Here is a 20,665-nt window from a genome sequence, read left to right as displayed (position 1 = left end):
TGGTAAACAAATATGATATCTTCCTTCAATTGTAACACTCTTGCTTCGTCGTTAACTTCGGTTTTAAATTGATAAGCTGGCATGTATCCTTCTATAAGAACTGTCGCTCCTTTCTTTTCTATAATAACTTGTTGACAATGGATGAAGCTATCGCAATCACCAGAAGTATTGGCGAATTTTTCGTATTTTTGATCTTTTATAAAATATTTGGAAGTCGGTTTCAAATATGGTTTGACATCAGACATCATGAGTTCGTCGATGGTTCTATAAAGACGCGGCGGGGATTGTATGTTGGTACATAAATATAGGGAATCAAGGTATCTCCATGATAGAATATCAAAAAGTAAATAATTTCATTCCGTATTACCATGATAGAACTAACAACCAAAAATACTGTTTGATCATGGATGGATTTTCATTTCACTAAAAAAATAAAAGCTTAGTTTTATGGAAATTATTCTGAACATGTTTATTTAGTTGCTTCAAGTCAAATATTTTATCATGACTTTTACCTGATATCGCTTTAACGGTTAAATGAGTGACTTTTTGACTTTGTGGCGTTCGAATACTGGGTATCATACAATTAATATTTGCATATATGCTGACACAGTGTGAGGAAACATCTATATATCTTAGATATATAGAAAGAAACGTATATACTAATTATTAATGAATGCAATATTAAAATATAGCTTTATATCTATGATAAAAAAATTGATTTGTTTGATTTTCTATAACATGATATTCAAAACTGGACGATCCGTGCCGTGACAGAGTAGCGAAGAAACAAAATACAAAGTCGTATCTAAAAATTCTACTACCAAAGTATATATATTAGAAAATCTGCCTAAAAGGTATATATTGAATATAATTATACGCATTTCGTATAATGGAAGTGTCATGTAAAATGGACAGATTTTTATTTTAAACGTCACCAAAACTTTTTACTTAATATATCATAAGCAGATTAGATATAATTGGAGATTTGAACGAAACTATTATTAGTTTCTTAAGTTAATTGAGGCAACTGATTTTCTGTCAAAATTTTCAAATCTCAACCAAATTCACTTGCTTAATAGAAATATATCGTACCTAGTCTATACATTTGAACGGAAAAAAACTCAAATTTGATTAAAAATTTATTTACAAAATTCGTAGCACTTATTATAGTTTAATTGTACTTGAGACTGCTATGTATAAATAAATTAACACAATAATAAATTATAGGCGCCATCATAACATATAGCAACTATCCGATGGACTGACTAGAATAAAATTATAACAATGACCAGTAATTATACAAATAGTATAATATAAACATTTATCATATAAGTTGTGTATGCCCTTCAACTTTAGTTGAATGGAAAGGAAATGTTTCTACCATTACCGTATCCTGTTTGGAACCGTGTGGAAGGAGTCAAAGCGACGACAAATTAAAAGATGGTCTTGTTCTGAAATTTAGCGCTTATAGATAGTCAAATTGGGCTCAGTACTAACTGAAGAATATTACAAAATTTAATAACTGTGCCCTTGTGTTACAATTAGGATGGGACGAGATAACAATTATAATTGACAATTTAAAAACATTTTAATCTTCTTTTCCAGCCCAAATGCTGTCTCCATTGACCTCGGTCGTTCCTCGAATATACTCCTGAATTGTTGGAAGTTTGTACAGGTAAACAGAGACAATAGAACCAGCGCACGCGCCAGCCCAGTAGACAGTGGCGAATTCTGACAGTGAGTGTCCATGGCAACCGGCTTTCAGTGACGTTGCTAACACAGGATTGAAGTAGCCGCCGGAATAGTCGAAAGCTGAAAGAAAATTTGTATTAAAAACCACTTATCGTTTCTCTGTTTTTACTTGACAGTGCCTTTTCTTTAGTCGGTACAACGTACCTTGAAGAAAAATATACTGAGGGAATGGCATGTCTTAGAATAAGAAGTTTGTTTTTATATATAAGTTTTGGGATAACGAAATAAATAAATGACAAATGAACGTGAGCAGAAATCTGACTCCAACCCCTCAGGGTTTTAGTTATATCACTATCAACGTGCCGACTGAACAAACACTTCGACGTTGCTTTTAAATGTCAAGAGTATTTATTAAAAATGATATTAAAACGTTTTTTCCCAAATGTAATATAGATTACGCTTTTACAGTATTCAAATTAAATAACTCGAGTTTTCCGCGAAAATGTATCGCAACATAAAACAAATTTGTGAGTTATTACCATAGGGGCCTTTAGGAATTCATCGTTTTTAATAAAATTACGAAGTACGAATGATTCGGGGAGTTTATGCAAAATGTATAATCTAATTGATTGAAAAAAGCTGTTTAATTTTTATATAATAAAAGTTACCTGTACGAGAATTGTATACAATGCAGCCCATTATTATACCATTTGTATACAAAATCTTTGAATAATGTATTTATTGAACACTTAGTACATACATCAATAATAAGCACAACAAAGGTATTATCACTTACAAGCGATCTCATCTATACATCATAAGGACAATGAAAAATATGATAAAGTATTCAAACTTCAGAAAATAAACAAACAACATATATTATGTGATTCTAAATCTATACACCGGCTTCAAGGAACTTATTAGTGGGACTTGTGTTATTTGATATTATTGGAATTGGATTATATTTGGGTATGATTTATGAAGGCCTCTAATCTAAAATTTCGCTTAAAACTCTTGTTAGCCCACGAATTTGTATAAATATTCCATTTCAAAGGTTCTATAATTTTGTCATATACACGTGTTTTCCTTTTCAATTGACAGGTATTTGAAGTCGGGTTTGACTATTTCATTATTACTTGCGTGACACATGCCAGGGCTGGTGGAAGCTTCTCGTTTCTATTATTAGAATACACATATTAAAATATTACTACAATGTAGTACCTCTTCCTAAATGAACTTTGCATGAAATTGACAAGTAGAAGTCGGCATTCGGATTATCTTGATAGTTGTAGGTCAAAATCGTGTTTCTATACAGAGACCCTGAAACACACAAGCTAAGCTTTGCTAAGCGAAAAACGTCAGGTTGTCATAACTTTCATTTAACTGCGAAGCTGGTTAGATAGACACACAAAAAATCACTTCTAAACCATTTTAGTTATGAGGTGTTTAAAAAAACAACGCATCCTTTGCTTTCAATTTCGAAAATACATTTTTAAAATAGAAATAGCGTAAATCTATTAATATCATGATGTGGTCTGAATCTTTGACTTTTGAGACCTAAGAGGAGAAATTTACTAGCAAGAAATAATATTTAATTTTAAAAAAACAGTGATATTTGTAAACAATATGAAGTTATCGTTTGCTTGACCTATATCAAGTTGAAATTGAAATAAATAATTTGTCTAACTTCGAGGTCATTAAGTTAATACTTAATTTATTTGGATTTTTATCCAATTTTGCTGTGCAATTTTTGTAACGAAGAAAAGGCCGTTTCCATAAAAAAACCTACCATAGTACGGTGTTGATAAAACACGTGAATAAATACTTATTTTCTTTCTTAATATTCTTCATATAAATATGAAAAAAACAAAAGAAGGTGCCACGAAACTCAAACATGCATTGAAACACAAAAAAATCAAAGTTTCCTTTTTGCAATGCTTACCGGCTACTACTAGAGAGGTTCCTATAAAAGCGTCGATTGCGGTGGCAAATCTAGGATTCAGATCCCCCAAGGCCCTTGAAGCCAGTCTGCATAGACATGTCGCTATGCCCTCCACCAAGGCGCCATATAACACGGGCACCTGGGTAATAAATAATAAGCAACTTCGTCGGGAAGTGACGAGGACAGAGGTTATTTCACCAGCGCAATTAGTCTCCCAGTGTAAGATTCCTGGAGCTCAACTTAGGGAAAGAACAGTTTTACAGATTTGCCGAGAAATTGCCCTGAAGGGACTTCAGGGACTTCATCTTTTGGATCAAAATTTTACAAATATTTTCAGTTGAAGTTAAGTAAATTATGTCATAAGATTTGTCATTCCTTGTCATATAATACACAATAATTCCGTACATTCGACAACATTCTCTCAGTTTATTTAATAGAATGATTGTATAAAAAGTCGATAACTTTGTTTAAACATTAAGAAATAAAATGCGTAATTTTTACTACAACTACGAATTTAATCATCAAATTGTTTTCTGTATAAAATAATATATTTTCATTATAGTTAATGAAAATATGAAAAACCACAACATTCGCCCACACAATAGTAATTTTACCGATTATATCGTTTTCATTACAATATTTATTTTTACAGCAGAGCAATTTTAATCAAATTAATTTCTTTTTAAATCAATAACCAATAAGTTGAATACAATATATACATTTTCTATTAATTTAATCTATTTTTAATCAAAGTATAATTCTCGCATGGATTTCCAAATTGATGTTAACTGACAGATTTCATGCTGTATTGCAATTTGAATACGCAGTGGGAGATAAGCGCCACCTATCCTTAATCTATTAGTCGCCTTTTTTTATATATATCTAGGTAACTATATAGACGCCAGGGCTTGCATAGGTAATTGTGACGGCTCGTATGAAACGCATTTTCTCCGACTACCATGAAAAAGTTTGCATTCGAGAGTTTGAGGTCCAATCAAACTACCTCACAAACTTTTTTTTTATGTAATAGAGGCAAACGGGCAGAAGGGTCACCTGATGTTAAGTGATACCGCCGCCCATGGACACTCTCAATGCCACTGGGCTCGCGAGTGCGTTGGCGGCCTTTTAAGATTTTGTACGCTCTTTTCTTGAAGGACCCTAAGTCGAATTGGTTTGGAAATACTTCAGTGGGCAGCTGGTTCAACTCTTTAATAAATAAATAAATAAGTTTTATTTAAAATAAAACATGTTATCTACATTCACAGGCAATTGCAAGTAAATAGAAGCTAAGTGACGATAATAGTTTGTGTAGTAACCTGGAAATCGATTTTGTAATTTTAATATACACTGTCTTCATATCTCATAGCGGATTTTCCTATATTATTATTATCTACACTGCTCGAAAGCTTTGGGAAAATAGACTTAGAAAGCATATCGAAGCTTGGCGCGAATTATTACTTCCGCGTCTGTCAAAACTGTCCTATTATTTATTTTTAAAATCAATTCTTGTCAGATACCTCATGATATTATCAACGTGCCATCATAGGTCCTATTTTTTTATATAGCGCGAATTCTAAGCCCAAAACAAATTCTACACTACGCCGTGCCAAATGAATATTTCTTGTGCTTTTTTGTCTCCTAACGGACTCTAGGACTGTCGTCTAGAAAAACGCAGCCTTGTCTGGAAAGGAATTACTTTTGCACTTTTTTATAAGATTAAGAGCCTTGTACACTCTTAACCCGGATTAAGGTGCCTGTGTGTTCAAATAGAAACGATGCTTTCCCATCGAATTAAATTAAACAAAAGACGTCAATCTAAAATATCTATAGTAGAACCTAAGGGTTTACACAAAACACTGACGTTACAACCCCTGGCCTTGGCCTCAGTTATCTGCTTTGTGATATTTTTTTTCTCTGACGGGCATGTAAGTGATTGTTGTGATTTCCCGATGTTTTCCTTCACCGTTCCAATATTAAACACGCACATAGACATAAAAGCCGTGGTTTGAATATACGACTAGGGATGATAATCGCACGCCAAGCCAATATTTCCGATAATGTTTACGACACTGTTAGGTAATATTTTGTATAGCATTTGCGTCTGTGTAATTGATTTTAAGATAAATAATGTTGAAACGATTTCTGTGTTACGGCGACCCTAAACAAATATTACCACCAAGTATGGGCACCACCTCATGCCCCAGTTATGAGGCTACAAGTAATAACAAAATGTATTTAGATAACATTAATATTTTCTTTAACACGGGTTTTCGTTTTAGGGAGACGTCAAGAATTAAATTAATATTTTAGTCATCTGGCAAATTTTGTATACAATATAAAGTTTCAATGGCAGAAATGAAAGACACAGCGAAGTGTTCAAGGTTCGTTCTAATAAATGCAAATAATAATATTAAAGATACAGTGTAAACTCCATATAACGTTCCTCGATTTAACTCCCTAAGGCGTTGAAATTAATTGGCTTTGAATGGTTTAGCCTGTCTTCCATACAATGATACAGTCTACACACCCATCACAATCTCAATAACGACAACAATTGAGTAATAAAGTACTTTTTACGTTGCTTAAATTAGTAAAAACTGCGCAGCTGTGTACGTTCTATTGTCGCTTTATCATCGTAGCCCGCAATAAACTCGACTGTCGGCACCATGCATTTCTAAACAAATCGTTCTTTTGTTTACAAATTGGTATTGCTTACACGTGTAGACTGTTGTTGACAATGACTAATAAGTAGGTGTCATGGATTATCTATACGTTATCATATTCTGAAAACATAGAGTTGGCGTTTCTTCCTCCAAATACGATTAGTGTATGTAAGACAATGCACAGACAATGACAGAATGTGATTAATAGCCTCAAGAGTCACTACAGAAGGAAATTATTGTTGGAGCTGGTCAAATCTGAAGGCAAAACTACTGTAAATGTGCTGCTTTCACTATTTTTTAAATCTAAATCCTGGGAAGAAGTGACACCTACACTATACAGCACTTTTGTCGTCATGCTGGACTTTATACCAATTCTACGAGTGATGAGGTGGAAACAGAATGGATTGAAGCTATGTATTATTATTATAAACTTATAGTTATTTACATAATTTTAAATATAATTTTTTCGACATTTCGCGTACTTTACAGCGTGCGTGGTCACGGTGACTGAAGACAAAAGGTGTTGAATGTCAAAAGTATCACAGCTGTAGAGAAAGTTGTGTTACCTGTATAAATAAATATATATATTGTTACGAAGACGGGTCGACTGCAATATTTCTGGATTTTTCAGGCCGATTCTGAACACGTGTAGTCGAGTGGTGCAGTTTTCAGCAGGCGTTTTCAGGTCTAGTTTTTGATGAAGGAATGTTCTAGACCGAATTTTCTAGGTGTGGGACAAGGACGAAATGATACGCGAGAGAGAGGGAAGATCGGAACCTTCTCGAAGCTAGGATAAGCACTGTAGAACGCCGTTCGATAAGGACGGAGCAATGTGCAAAAGAGACAAAGAGTTCCGACGTTCTAGAATTGTGCAATCGCTACTCAGTAGCTATCCTAGCTATAATAATTGAAATTCCTCATTGATTTATCAAGAAATAAAGCCTTGAAGAAACGGCATTTTCTATCCGATCCCCTAGCTCGTAACAATATCATATATTTGTTGATTATGTCATATTAATCATTATATCTGTATAGCAATCGTACTGAATATTCTATGAATTTATTTTACATGATTCAATTTAATCGACTTGAAATGACGTCCGCTTTTTCAACGGCATTTCCAAACTGAACACAAACAAACCCTTTTAATTTAAAAATTTTGCAAATTCTGCATCACGTCACACATATTCTTGATATCGACGTCTGCCTTTTCGTCTTAACAAAGTATTACAACAGAAAGAAGAATCTTTACAACTCGTAAAAACATAAGGTTTGTGTAATAAGAAAGTGCACTAGCCCTTACACTAGGATTGCACTACTATTGCTCAATAACAATACTTTCCGTTTAAGCATAGAACAGGTTGAGAAAAATTAAAAAAAACGAAAGAACTACCTGTAGATCAGCCGAACAGTCCTCTACTGCCTTATCCTTGTGCGTGTCAGAGATCTCTAGCGCCCAATACATTTGCACGTACTTGAACACGAGCATTCCGCCGCCCAACTCCGCCCAAGTCTTGAGTATAGCTTTGCGAACATCTCCTCGACCTGTTATATACCAGTACTTTATGTTTTATGTTTAAAATACATATACCATCAACCAGCGTTACTGTACTGTTTTAAGTGTTTGTCTATCTCTGTTAAATTGAATGCGCTATTATACAATTCGTGAATATCACCGTAAGAGTTTTGGTTCATGAGATAAAGTAACATACGTATTTCTCGTTTTGCCTAAAATAAATTTAATTACAATTTTAGTGAGACCAACTTGTAATAATATAAGCTTTCCTTTTAGTAGAAAATTTGAGGATCATTTTCATAATACACGGTTTGTGCATAACTTTTACGCACTGCACACTACGAAAGCTCTAAAAAAATTTGCCTTTCATTTATGCTCCTCTCCTATTAATACCATGATATTATAAAGCCTCCTTCCTCCGTAGATGGACTATGTAAGATAACAAGGACTTTTTATTATTCGAACCATTAATTGTGAGCTGAGTGAGCTCAACCAAACAAACAAATTGTCTATAATATTTTTTTACAGATTATATATTAGGTCCTTACATATGAAATTGGCGTTTTGTATGGGAGGAACAAAAACCAGTCGGACGGGAATCAATAAAATCTTAATTTTTTCCCTTTCAAGATGTTGTCCAAATTTCGAAAAAAATGGTAATCTGTTGGAGCAAGGTCCGGGGAGTACGGAGGATGTCTTAGACATTCCAATTGAAGCTCTTCTAATTTGGTAGCCGTCTGTTGTGCAGTGTGTGGTCTAGCATTGTTGTGAAGTAGCAGTGGCGTGGAGCGATTGACCAGCCTAGGTTGTTTAGCCGCTAGCTTTTCCATCAAGGTTTGCAATTGCTGACAATAGACATCAGCCGTAATAGTCTGGCCAGATTTGAGAAAACTGCAATGAACAATACCGGCACTAGTCCACCAAACGCTTACAAGTAACTTTTTGGGGTTAATTTTCGCTTGGGGCAGAATTTGGCTGGCTGGCCAGGATGGTTGGACCATTGCGCTGAGCGCTTCCGATTATCGTAAAGAATCCATTTTTCATCACAGGTAATGATTCGGTTTAAAATACCTTCATTATTGTGCCGGTTCAGTTATGTAACGCAGCAGTCGGCGCGCGTTTGCCGTTTGCTTCAGTCAATTCGTGTGGTACCCACCTTTCAAGCTTTTTAATCTCCCCAATTTGCTTCAAGTGAATTAAAACAGTTTTATCACTAACACCGCAGCCTGCGGTGCAGACCTAACTCGGACGTAGTTTGCGATGGATTCGCTTCCACAATAGCCTTCAATACTTCATTATCAACTTGGGTCTCAGGCCGTCCACGGGGCTTGTTCTGCAGGGCGAAATTTCCAGAACGAACGTTGGAACCAAAAACGAACTGTTTTTTCTTTTGCAACATGACCGCCATACACATCATTCACTCTTCGAGTCGTTTCCGCAGCACTAGTGCCATTAAGTTTTCCATTTTGTAAAATGAGTGACGCAAACAGAAAAAAAACAGAAGAAAAAAACAAATGAATGACGGTCATCGAAGCACAAATACATAAGTAAATAGCTGTACAAATTTGAATTTGAAATTCCTAACCAAAGAGGAGGTATTTGAGGTCAAAGTGGCCAGTACGACAAAACGCCAATTTCATATGTTAGGACCTAATATAATCCAATATAGATACATTTTCTATTCCACGATTTTTATTCAGTGGTAAAACGGGACAAAACATTTAAAAAATCTAAACAAAATGAAAACAAAAGAAGAATCAAATTTAACACAATATTGAATCCAGAATTATTATAGTAATATTTCTCGTACAGTTTTAATTATTACGACAAAAACACATTATTGATTTATGTCAAAGCCTTCAAAGGGTTTTGTTAAGAGTAGTTTGTAATTATTTTAAACAATTACAAATAATTCAAAAACAAACCATTATTATACTCGATTTTGTGGACTCTGTTTTCAAATACTGTTCTGTTTACTAATTATTACCTATTGAATACCTCAATAGAATACATACCTTCAATGACATCCTCAATGTGTGTATAGGGGCAGGCTGTTGCCTCTCCCCAGTTCAGTGACCACCAGATAGTGAGTGCGAAAAGGTATACCGCGTATGTGGCTACACCAAAGTTGTCAGCAACTGAAAAACATTTACGATATTGTAAATAAACGAGATTGATTTACCGAAAATTACAAGGTTTATTGAAATATTGTATATATTTAATTTAGTTTGTAAAAATAGTAATCAATTCTTATAAGTCAAGATGTTGTGGTTCGTTTATATATTATTACGCTCTTAAACAGAATGTTTGAAAAACGATATTGCTAATTGACAAAAACCAAGAAACATTAGGTTTTTTAATGCGTAGAATTTTAATTATAGGAAAATCACTTTATATGTATATATTTTAGATATGATTTTTTTACACTGTAATCTGTGAACTCACTTCTCTTTAAACAAGGTTTTGTGATTGTTTAACGTCGTTTACATGTTTACAAAATTGAGATGGCCGTAAACATTAATGCAAAATTATTTTATCGTTTTCGATTTTCATCTTTTGTCATATATATAAATAGTTGACAATTTTTTAATGTACCTACAGATCGTTGAACATTATGTTCTTAAATTTTAAGATAGATCTGTTAAGTTTTTATCCGACATTTCGACAAAGTCCATTAATTTAGTATGTTATCTACTTACATGCCATGAGTTTAAGTTATGTTTAACATAAGTTAAGTTAAAGTAATCCACTTTAATTCTAGTTACTGAATTATTAGTTCAAAATTTTTGTTTAAAGTCCTTATTGGAATAAGACCTATGATCATGATGGACCATCCTCCATACATATAATTTGTATTTACAATTTTCATAACTTTATAGTAATAATAATAATACGATTTAAAACAAACTTAATAAGTTTGGTCCCTGTTGCAGTGTACCTTTAACGCTGGTAACATTGCGCTGTATTGCGATACTTATTCGTTGATCACCGATACTACTGTGCACTAGTTCCCCCACGGACCAAGAGTTTCTACGCCAAAGGGAACAAAATAGAAGTTGAAGGAAAGTCTCTGATATTTGCGACGTTAATAATTTTCTGACTGCTCTGCGGCTCTCCAGCTTTCATGCTTGTCCGAGAAGCTGAGACAGGGCACACGAGTAGCACCCATAATAAAGCCCGTCCCATTTTTCAAGGGATCAACGACATCTCATCCCGTCGCTTGCCATGGTATCTTGCGATGCCTGTTGGCTCCTAAATTTGCTGGAACATTGACGGAGGCAAGAGAGCGGCGTGACGAGAAAAACGACCCACACTCTTTTGGCAATGTAGGTCCTTACTTCAAAACCCCAGGGACACTTATAGGGAGTACATATGGGCACTTGTGCACTATGTACTCCTTAGCGGGGGCTGATGGCAATGCAAAGTGATTCAGGGTCCAAAAGGGTGCCAGTGTTTGGTGAAGGATAAGATTAAGCCAATGACCGGCTTACCTAGACCCACAGCCACCAACCGGTCTGTTATTAAAATGACCTAATAACTTTGATATAATGTAACATGGTAATGAAAGAATATTATTTCATATGGAGCCCAATTTAAAATTGTTTTGTGAAATATATGTCTCGCTGTCGTTTTTTACAGGAATTGTCAAAAGAAGCAGCTTTGAGCTTATTGCATCTATTTTACACAATTTTAACTGGCGATAACGGACCATAACCGTCTTAAATAAATACTGTTAAAGACCGCCATAATCTTAATCTCGGTCGTTAAACTTGATTTAGAAATAAACTTATTACTGATTGTGTAAGAGTTTTTGTATTTCATACATCCTTTTTCTGGTAAAGAATTGTACCACAAGAAAGGCCTATTCAAAATGAATAACTTCAAATTTTAAAAGATATGGTAAAGAATAACCAGTAAGGTGGATAGCACATAATGTTGGTGAATCACAAGTAAAATTTAAAAAAAAATCCATGACCCTGCAACCTTTTTATATGTATCTCTTTCGTTATAATTTGTTAATCGAATAGGCAAGTAGGTGATCAGCCTTCAGTGCTTGACACTCGCCGTCGACTTTTTCGGTCTAAGGCCGATTTCCTCGCGATGTTTTCCTTCACCGTTCGAGCTAAATTTCAAAGCGCACATAGAAAGAAAATGGCGCACAGCCGGCGATTGAACATACTGCACCCAGCCGTCACAAGTATTTGAATAAATATTCATAGTAGTCCTTATGTTATTATAACGAAGTATTAGCGTTATAATTAAGCACGTTCTGATTAATCCCACTAACTGTAAAATTCGCAAAGTGCACGATATATTGGGGCGCGTTATTGTGCATAATGTAGAGAAGCGCGGCTAAATCGCATCTAGATTAAACACGTGTAGTTTCAGAGAAATTTGTAATAGCTTGCCTTTTACTAGTTCAGTGTACTTTTTTATATAATAAAACGAGTCCCAAACGAGCCTGTGGGACGCCCAACAATGGCTGTCATCGCAGCCTATAGACACCCATTTTTAGTGGGCGCGTTGTCGGCTTTTGAGGGAGTACGCTCGAATTTTGAACAGTTGGAGGTCGTATCTCTCAGGGAAGACTCCCAGCAGGAGTTGATTTCACAGTTCGCTAGTTTGCAAAAGAATATGTCTTCAAAACACTCACCGTAGTATACTTTATAGAAAACGCAAAGAGATGCAATGTCTCTGCGTAAAGAGAGAGAATCCAGCCGATCAGTAAGACATTGGAGATTGACAATTCAACAAGCCCTTTGCTGAATATGGTCACAAGGAAGAAAATGGTATTGGGGGCACCAGCCCAGAGATGTGAGCAATATATATATATATATATATATATGTATATATATATAACCTTGTAGAGCTGCATACGTTGTACCTTAGTACTGCTTAGAACTACCCAAAACACCCAGCTTTTTGGAAGCCAGCTTGGCTTTTTCTTCTAAGTAACTGTAGAATTGGACATCTTTCGAAATGCCAACGCCAAGTATACTAAGGCTGTGTGACGTATGAAGGCGAGCGCCCCCAAATTGAGGAGACATCTTTCTTGGCAGAAAACGAACAAACCTGAGTCTTTGTAGTATTAAACTTAACAAGGTTGCTACAACCCCACACAGAAACTTTCTCCAGTATCGATTCAATTTCGAAAACAAGTTTGTGAAGGTTCTCGTCGACTTCAGATCGAGACATGTTCGGGTGGCCGGAATATAATGTGTCGATGATGCTGTCCGCTTAGCAATGGATGTTGTCAATACTCAACAGGTCATTGATATGCAAAACGAACGAACTAGCAGAACAACTTAAATAATAACAGCACTACTTTTACGGTGACAGAAAACATTGTGAGGAAACCGGCTTGCATTAGACTCAAATAGTCGACGGCATATGTCAGGCTCAGAAGGCTTATCACCTACTTGCGTGACAGAAATCCATACCTGAATCGGTTAACATGAACATGTCTAAAACCTAATAATCGTGGTCGTGCCAAGAACCGCTAATGGCCTACTCATATTATACATTATTTGGAGGATTTTGAACAGACCTATTAATCTTTTAATCAGACTTGACTCCTTTAGCCTATCTTATCAAAATCCTCTTTACAAAAGAATTATTTAAATACAGACACGCTGTGAAAAAAAATCTCGCCTACTAGTTATTTGTTATTTTTATTTGCAATGGCAATTGCGACAAGACACCGTGAAGTATGTATACAAAAATAAGGTATAAATAGTAAAAATATAGTATTTTGTCGCGGCTTCGTAAGGTACTTACCGACTATCAACTCAAAGCAACAGCCACATAGTTCAGCTGCTGCTATTGCCTCCTCAAAGAGTAACCTGACGAAGGGGTCTTTCACTATATTCTGCACCAGACGTCGAGCGCAATGCGCTAGAATCGATGTCAGCAGGATAAAGAGTGTTGATACCACTAAAGGCGCGAATGTATCTCTATTTACCTGAAAATAAATAATTGATTTATTAAAGTACACCACACTATATCAGTGTTGGCCAAGTGGCTATAGCGTGCTACTCTCATCCCTGAGGTCGTAGGTTCGATCCCTGGCTGTGCACCAATGGACGTTCTTTCTATGTGCGCATTTAACAAACGCTCGAACGGTGAAGGAAAACGTCGTGAGGAAACCGGCTCGCCTTAGACTCAAATAGTCGACGGCATATGTCAGGCTCAGAAGGCATATCACCTTCTTGCCTGACAGAAATCCAGACCTAAATCGGTTGTAGCGACATTGATTTTTTTTATAAGAACGTAACACCGGCTTGAGATGTCAGATTGTACAGAAATTTTAAATTTCATAAGTCGCTGATGGCCGCTATATGCACCGGCCTATGAGAAAATTCTATACTAATGAATCCAAAGTTTCGAGTGAATGATCTTTGATGCGTTGTGAATGGATGGCATATAAGATATTCTATATAATGTTGCCGTATTCAATATCACTTGAACGTTATACAGAACTGTTTTAGTTGTACTGCCATATTGCCTGTTGTAATTTCTTGAGAATATCTTATCTGTAAGAAGAATTCCGAGCATTCTTTGGGATGTGGTGACAATTTAAATTGTTTTCATTTATTACTACTAGTTTCAATTTCTTAATAACGTCTCGTAGTTCTATAGGAAGCGACAGGTTTTGATTTTTAATACTAAAGGTAGTATTATAAGTAAGGACTTATAAGTCTAGCGTTCTCGACTGCCACTTTCTACATTCACTTCATGACTAAGCCCCCTTTGGTCTATTTATAATTGTTATATATTAATATTTTTGCATTTGTACCTAAGATTTTAACCAATTATCATGCCTTGTTTTTATTTTCTATTTTGTTTAATTAAAAGAAATTAGTAATTAATTCAAGTAACTTTGTTTTAATTTATTATAATAGTGTTGATGAATATCAACGCTTTGGTGGACGTAGAAATTGTGACCAAACGTGAAAGTGTGAATATGTTGCGACGCTGGATAAACAAAACACTAACTTGACTTATTAAACGGTTCGTAAATCTAAGTGACTTACGTTATTGGACATTAACGGAAACGAGAATGTGAGTGTGGAACTAATGCTTCTAATTATATATATATTAGTTATTAATTAATATATACTATTAATATATAATAATAATATTTATGATATACTACTATATGTAGTTACTTAACTAATGTTAGGTTACATAATTAATGTTTAAACGTAATTCAATAGGTGTTAGGATAATAAGCTATTTGATCATGACTGTGTGATCATGTATAGCAACAATGTTATAATTATTTTCAGTCAGCTATATCATATAATTCTAAGTTTTACAGAAACTGTATTTCCCATTAAACGCTTTAAAGACTTTATTAACAAAAACACTTAAAAAGTCACCCCTGGGCCTAATTTTACGATGTCAAAACTCAAACTGAAGTGAATCAACAAGCGCTGAAAGCTACTTCGTTACAAATTATTCAAGACTACTTAAAGCTTTCAAATGTTGGCATTGTCCCGAGAGCACTCGGCAAACTCAATTCAACCGAATTTTCCAATTAGATATGCTTAAATACGTGAGTATTGTAATCATTTCAATTTGATTTCATTTTTGTTTCTTAATTGTATTTTAATTCTCAATGGGGCATACCCGCGTCTATTCCGATGTTTAATACAATTATAATAACACACCGTCTTACACTAGAATTATTACTAACAAAACACACACACAGCCATATAAAATAATAATAATCAAAGACAAAAAAAATGATGAAAATTGAATTGTGTAATGCTGTAGTTGTAATTGGCCCTGGCTCAGCATTATGCTGAGGAGCGGAGTTGTTCCACAGCGCTGTTCATTCTGCCAGAAATCACAGCAGCTACTCTTTTGTCCACAATTAATAAATATTCTGTCAATTGAAGTTATACTTCTTTTGGTGCGTTAGGGAAAAATACTCTCATAATCAAATCACAAAGTCAACATTCAAAAGAAAAAAATGACAATTTCATTAATTATGATGAAATATTTTTCCTGATATTTAAATAATCTTTATTTAACTAGATACCTAATGCGTTATAGTAAAACTTTCAATGTATTCAAAACCTTTTTTCTGTTGTTAGTTTTTTGTACGGACGTAGAATAAAGCGAAAGATAAAAAATTTAAAAACATTTTTATCTTGTTACGCCAAACACACATGTTTTTTATTTGAAAATGACAGGTACATACGTATTTTGTGTACGACACAAAATTTTGTATATTTTACTAGATTTTAATACTATCTCAACAAATCTACGGATCTAATTCATGAAATTATACTGTTCCCTAAGTTAGAAAATACACGATTTTAATTATAAAAACCCATCTCTAACTATAACTTATACTATTCGAGAAGTGTATGAAAAATCAGCAGCAAATTATTTAACAATTAATCCCAACGTATACAAACCTCCTTTACCAGCTGTAAAGTAACAGATGCCAAAGACTAATAAAAATATGGAAACCTTTACGTTATTCAAACATCTTCTCAGTTTGTTTCAGGCCAGGTTTGTCATTAAAAATCTTCTCACCACACACTCGTGCGTTAGACGACAATTACGTTAGTTATGTTAAGAAAGTGACAACTTCATTTATAATACATCCAGATCCACACTACACAAATTATCTATTACCAAGAAGTCAAAAATCATTTATTCATATTGGTAACACAATGTACACTTATGAACGTCAAAAAAAATGCTTCTAATTTGATCATGCGAAGAGATGAACTGGCAATAAACTCTCCGCCACTATTTTTAATCGTCAATTTTTTTTGTATTACACAACGTTTGTAAGGACTATATAATATATAGCTGGTTTATTTCATAATTTATGACCTATTCACGGAGACGTCCTAAGACATACTAATCTCAATATGTCGTGCATTCCAAGAGTCATAATCAAATTATGTCGAGAGTTATGTAACCTAACATTAGTTAGCTTACATATAATTATAATTAGAGGCGTAAACCAAATGTTAGCAATCTTCACATTTTACCAAAATTTCCCCACGTTTATAAATTGTATTATAACATTCTTGTTTCCGATAATGTCCAAAAACTATACTATTGAAGTCTCACTTAGATTTAAGAACCCTAAGCCAATTTAGTTTTTTTCCCAATCCCATTCCCCTAATTTTATGTTATAAACTCATGTTTTTACTATTAAAGCCAGTTGGCATCCAACTTCAAACAAAGTGCGCCACCTAACTTAACTCGAGCTTGTAAAACATTTTTCCTTCTATTCATAATTGTTTCGTGTCTATTTCCGACTAATTTGGCTTACGCTGTGATGACAGAAGATGAAATTATTGTAAAGCTTGGTAAGAGAGTTTAACTACAAGGGAATCTCATCTATAATTCCAATATTTAACTTAATAATAACAACTGTATTCAATGATTTCTTACGGCTCTATCTCAAAGCACATCAAAGGCAGTAAAATAATTTTATAATAATTAAAATAGAAAAATGTTACCACCCCGGCTGAGCTCCAATAACAATACTTATACGACAAAGAAAAACATGAAGCCAACACGTTCAAGACCAAGTTATCATTTTTTTAAATAAACAACGTCAATGTTATTACGCTATATTATTTAACAAGAGATTCGAAGACATTAATAACAAAAATATATAATAATTAGTAATAGTACATTCTGTAATAATCTTAGTAGAAATAAGGTAAAATGAAATAATTGTAGTATTCATGTCTATAATAATAAATGCCTTATGTTAAACTTTATCTTATTTAACTTTATTTAACCAATTTGTATAAAGTTGCATATAGTAGATCATTTTTCGAAAAATAAGGTCATAAAGAAGTTTCACTTCTTACGTACTAGTACACGCACACATTTTTTATATCTAAAGCCTATCGGGTAAGACATATCTGCCTGTCGGGTACTCTCTGACAACTGTAGAGCAGTGTTGGCCTAGTGGCTTCAGCGTGAGACTCTCATTCCTGAGGTGGATTCGATCCCCCGCTGTGCACCATTGGCCTTCTGTCTGCGGATTTAACACTAACTCGAACGGAGAAGGAAAACATCGTGAGGAAACCGACATGTCTTAGATCCAAAAAGTCGATGTGTTTCGGCACAGGAGGCTGATCACCTTCTTAGATTGATAAAAAAACATAATCTGTTTTATGTTATTTTATCTGAGGCCCAGAACTACGAGGTTGTAGCCCTATTTTATCTTATGTGACAACTGCATGCGCACGTACCAAGATAAAAGGTAATTAGGTAGTAACTGCGGAATTTTTTAAAATTAATCTTCATTCGAGAAAGAAAATAAACTTTTCACTGTTCATGTCCTCCAAGCGTACATACAAAGATATCACTGTTCTGTAGGTTTTGTATTTTCTATAGAACCCTCCTTAAACCACTTCGAATAGCTCAAACTAGTAAATCCCTGTTTATATTCGAATATTCTGCAGAAAGCTCGTCGGTAAGCCATCTGTGTCTCATATGTTATCTGAAGCGGCATTCAGCTTGGTGTCTCCTACCAAAATCAGTTTGATTTCTGAATTCTGTGGCAAATGTTTGCGTTCACGTGTTGACAAATGTTTGAATAATACGTTGCTTGGATATCGTTCAGTTGAAGACTGCAAAGTTTTCTCACGAATTACAAAATTACAGTTTATCTTTAAAATGATTGTATAAATTTCTCTTGAAAGTTACTAGTTGTTGATATGATTAATACAAATCTCCATCTCATTTCAAGGGACGTGGTTCGATCCCCGGCTTTGCACCACCTCTCTGACTATGTGTGCATTTAACACTCGCTCGTACGGTAAAGGAAAAACATCGTAAGTAGACCGACGTGCCTCAGACCCAAAAAGTCGGCGTGTGACAGAAACAAAAGACTTACTGTCCAGACTTAAAATATTCTACGGCCACTATTTTTAAATAAATATTATGGAATTATTTTAACTTAGACATTGGCCCGAGCCCTTGATTATATTGCAAAAATATATCTGTAGAAGGTATTTTATCAGTAACTGCATAGGTACCAAACACAATTTTTTTTATTATTAAGCCTTTATCGCTGACACCTAGTATAGTATATATAAACATTTGTTTTAGTTACATAACCTAACTTAGTCTAAGACATCAGACGTGCCAGTTTTGTTGATCAGCGTGTGATCTTCTAAGATTATTTTCTAATGTTAGCTCCTCCTGTCTAAGTTGTGCCTCCTATTGTATTTATATTGCCTGCCCATTTCTTGCTCTGTCTTCCTCTTTTCCTTTTTTTATCTCATGGTTGCTATTCTGTAATAATCTTTGTCCATTTCAACCTGCTGTCTCTCATGTGCCAGGTCCACTTTATAAGGTATGTCTTTCACAACTTAGGATTCTGTACTGTAGTCAAATCTTCTTTTCTTTCTATTAATATTTTCATTATGTTTTATTTTATGTTAGTCAAAAATTTGCTTCTCATCTCTTCTGTTAAAAATTCCACTTGGTAAATGCCGTATTTGCAATATTTTAAAGACACAATGTCAACACCTATTTGAATAGCAAATGTTAATGAGAAGACAACTCGACTAACTGTGGCAATGCTAGTATTTGCTTGGAACGACACAGAGCTTCTGAATAAATTATCACTACGCTACCAAGAAACTTTGACAATATACGTGATTGTATACATTTTTTTCCACGACTTGTCATCGTTGGTGTGATAGAAAAATATATAAAAACTCTTGAGCTTTAAACAACAATATGCATTAAACGACTTTTTAATATTAAAATTGGAATCTAATTTCAATATAATAATAGTCTTAAATGGCCGGTAACGCACTCGCACCTCTGGCATTGTAAGTCATCATCTCTCAATTAACACGGGATGTGTCGTAATCATTGCATTGTTAAAATAATGTGTGTATTCATGTATACGCATTAGAAGTTATACTTTTTAGGCGTAACTAGATAAAAATATTTTAGTATATAAATATATAATATAATAGTATCCTCTAACATTAGGTGATTATATATATTGAATTATGCTGAGCGCCGACTTGAGCTGCCGCTGTTAGGTAATTGAAGCTCAGTAGGAAGTACAAACAGACTCCTCTCTATGATAATATTATATCGTTAGGTGCGTGTCTGAAACCGCGTAGGGACTTAATATGGCTAAAGTATAGCAAGCTGTGTGATTTGGTCTACCGCTGTGAAGCTATAATCTTTAGTTGTGAGCCAGTCAACTAGAACGAAAAAATGGCACCCGGTAACTTCCATTACCAATTCCATTAATGTTTAATGTTTTGTACCGCGCAATTACGACATTACTAAGGATGTTGAAATATCGAGTCCCATACAAAAATATCTGGATCTCTTACACTATTACAGAAACAGGGATTAGGTTACCACAATAACCGTAATTGGTTTTCGTAATACAAAATTTCCTCGTTGAGAAGTCAGAAGAAGAAGACCTCTTTGGCACGTTAGGGAATAATTATGAGAGTAAATTATTACGATGCGCGCGCACATAGTATCAAAAAAACCGACACCCTGAAGTTAGCTATAGTCAAAATTTTATTTTTTTCTAATGTTAGTCTCGATTTTTCTACAAACGTAGATTAACATTTTTATCTTGTTACGCCAAAGAAGTATAACTTCTAACGCTTGTACAAAAGTCTACATAACTTAAATCTTAAATTAGCGCCTGTGCACTTGAACCTAATTGCAACGGCCCAAGAGTCTCTAGCAATGCCTGTAATTTTATTTAAATTTTTTATCACACCTTTTTCCCGAAGGTGTAAGCAGAATGGTGGCCCTGACGTGCCGTAAACAGAGAAGTAGTATAACCTACTTGACCGTTTTTCATTCACGCGT

The 20,665-nt window shown here is 34.5% G+C and overlaps 1 protein-coding gene across 1 annotated transcript in view; it reads right to left on the bottom strand.

The window, feature by feature from the left end:
• Positions 1-280: 280 nt before the first annotated feature.
• Positions 281-20,665, bottom strand: part of LOC123713424 (aquaporin-11) — a 28,514-nt gene continuing 8,129 nt past the window's right edge. Inside the window, exons 2-6 of the mRNA XM_045667083.1 lie at positions 13,592-13,775; positions 9,829-9,951; positions 7,691-7,842; positions 3,635-3,773; positions 281-1,812 (exon numbers count right to left, since the gene is read on the bottom strand). Of these exons, the coding sequence (XP_045523039.1) occupies positions 1,589-1,812; positions 3,635-3,773; positions 7,691-7,842; positions 9,829-9,951; positions 13,592-13,775 (822 nt within the window). The 3' untranslated portion in view covers positions 281-1,588. The remainder of the gene's footprint in view (positions 1,813-3,634; positions 3,774-7,690; positions 7,843-9,828; positions 9,952-13,591; positions 13,776-20,665) is intronic.

The sequence above is a fragment of the Pieris brassicae genome, chromosome 8, assembly GCF_905147105.1.
Source record: "Pieris brassicae chromosome 8, ilPieBrab1.1, whole genome shotgun sequence".
In the NCBI taxonomy this organism is placed as follows: Eukaryota; Metazoa; Arthropoda; class Insecta; order Lepidoptera; family Pieridae; genus Pieris; species Pieris brassicae.
The sequence above is the reverse complement of the archived record's forward strand: the minus strand, read 5'-3'. Positions and strand labels throughout refer to the sequence as shown.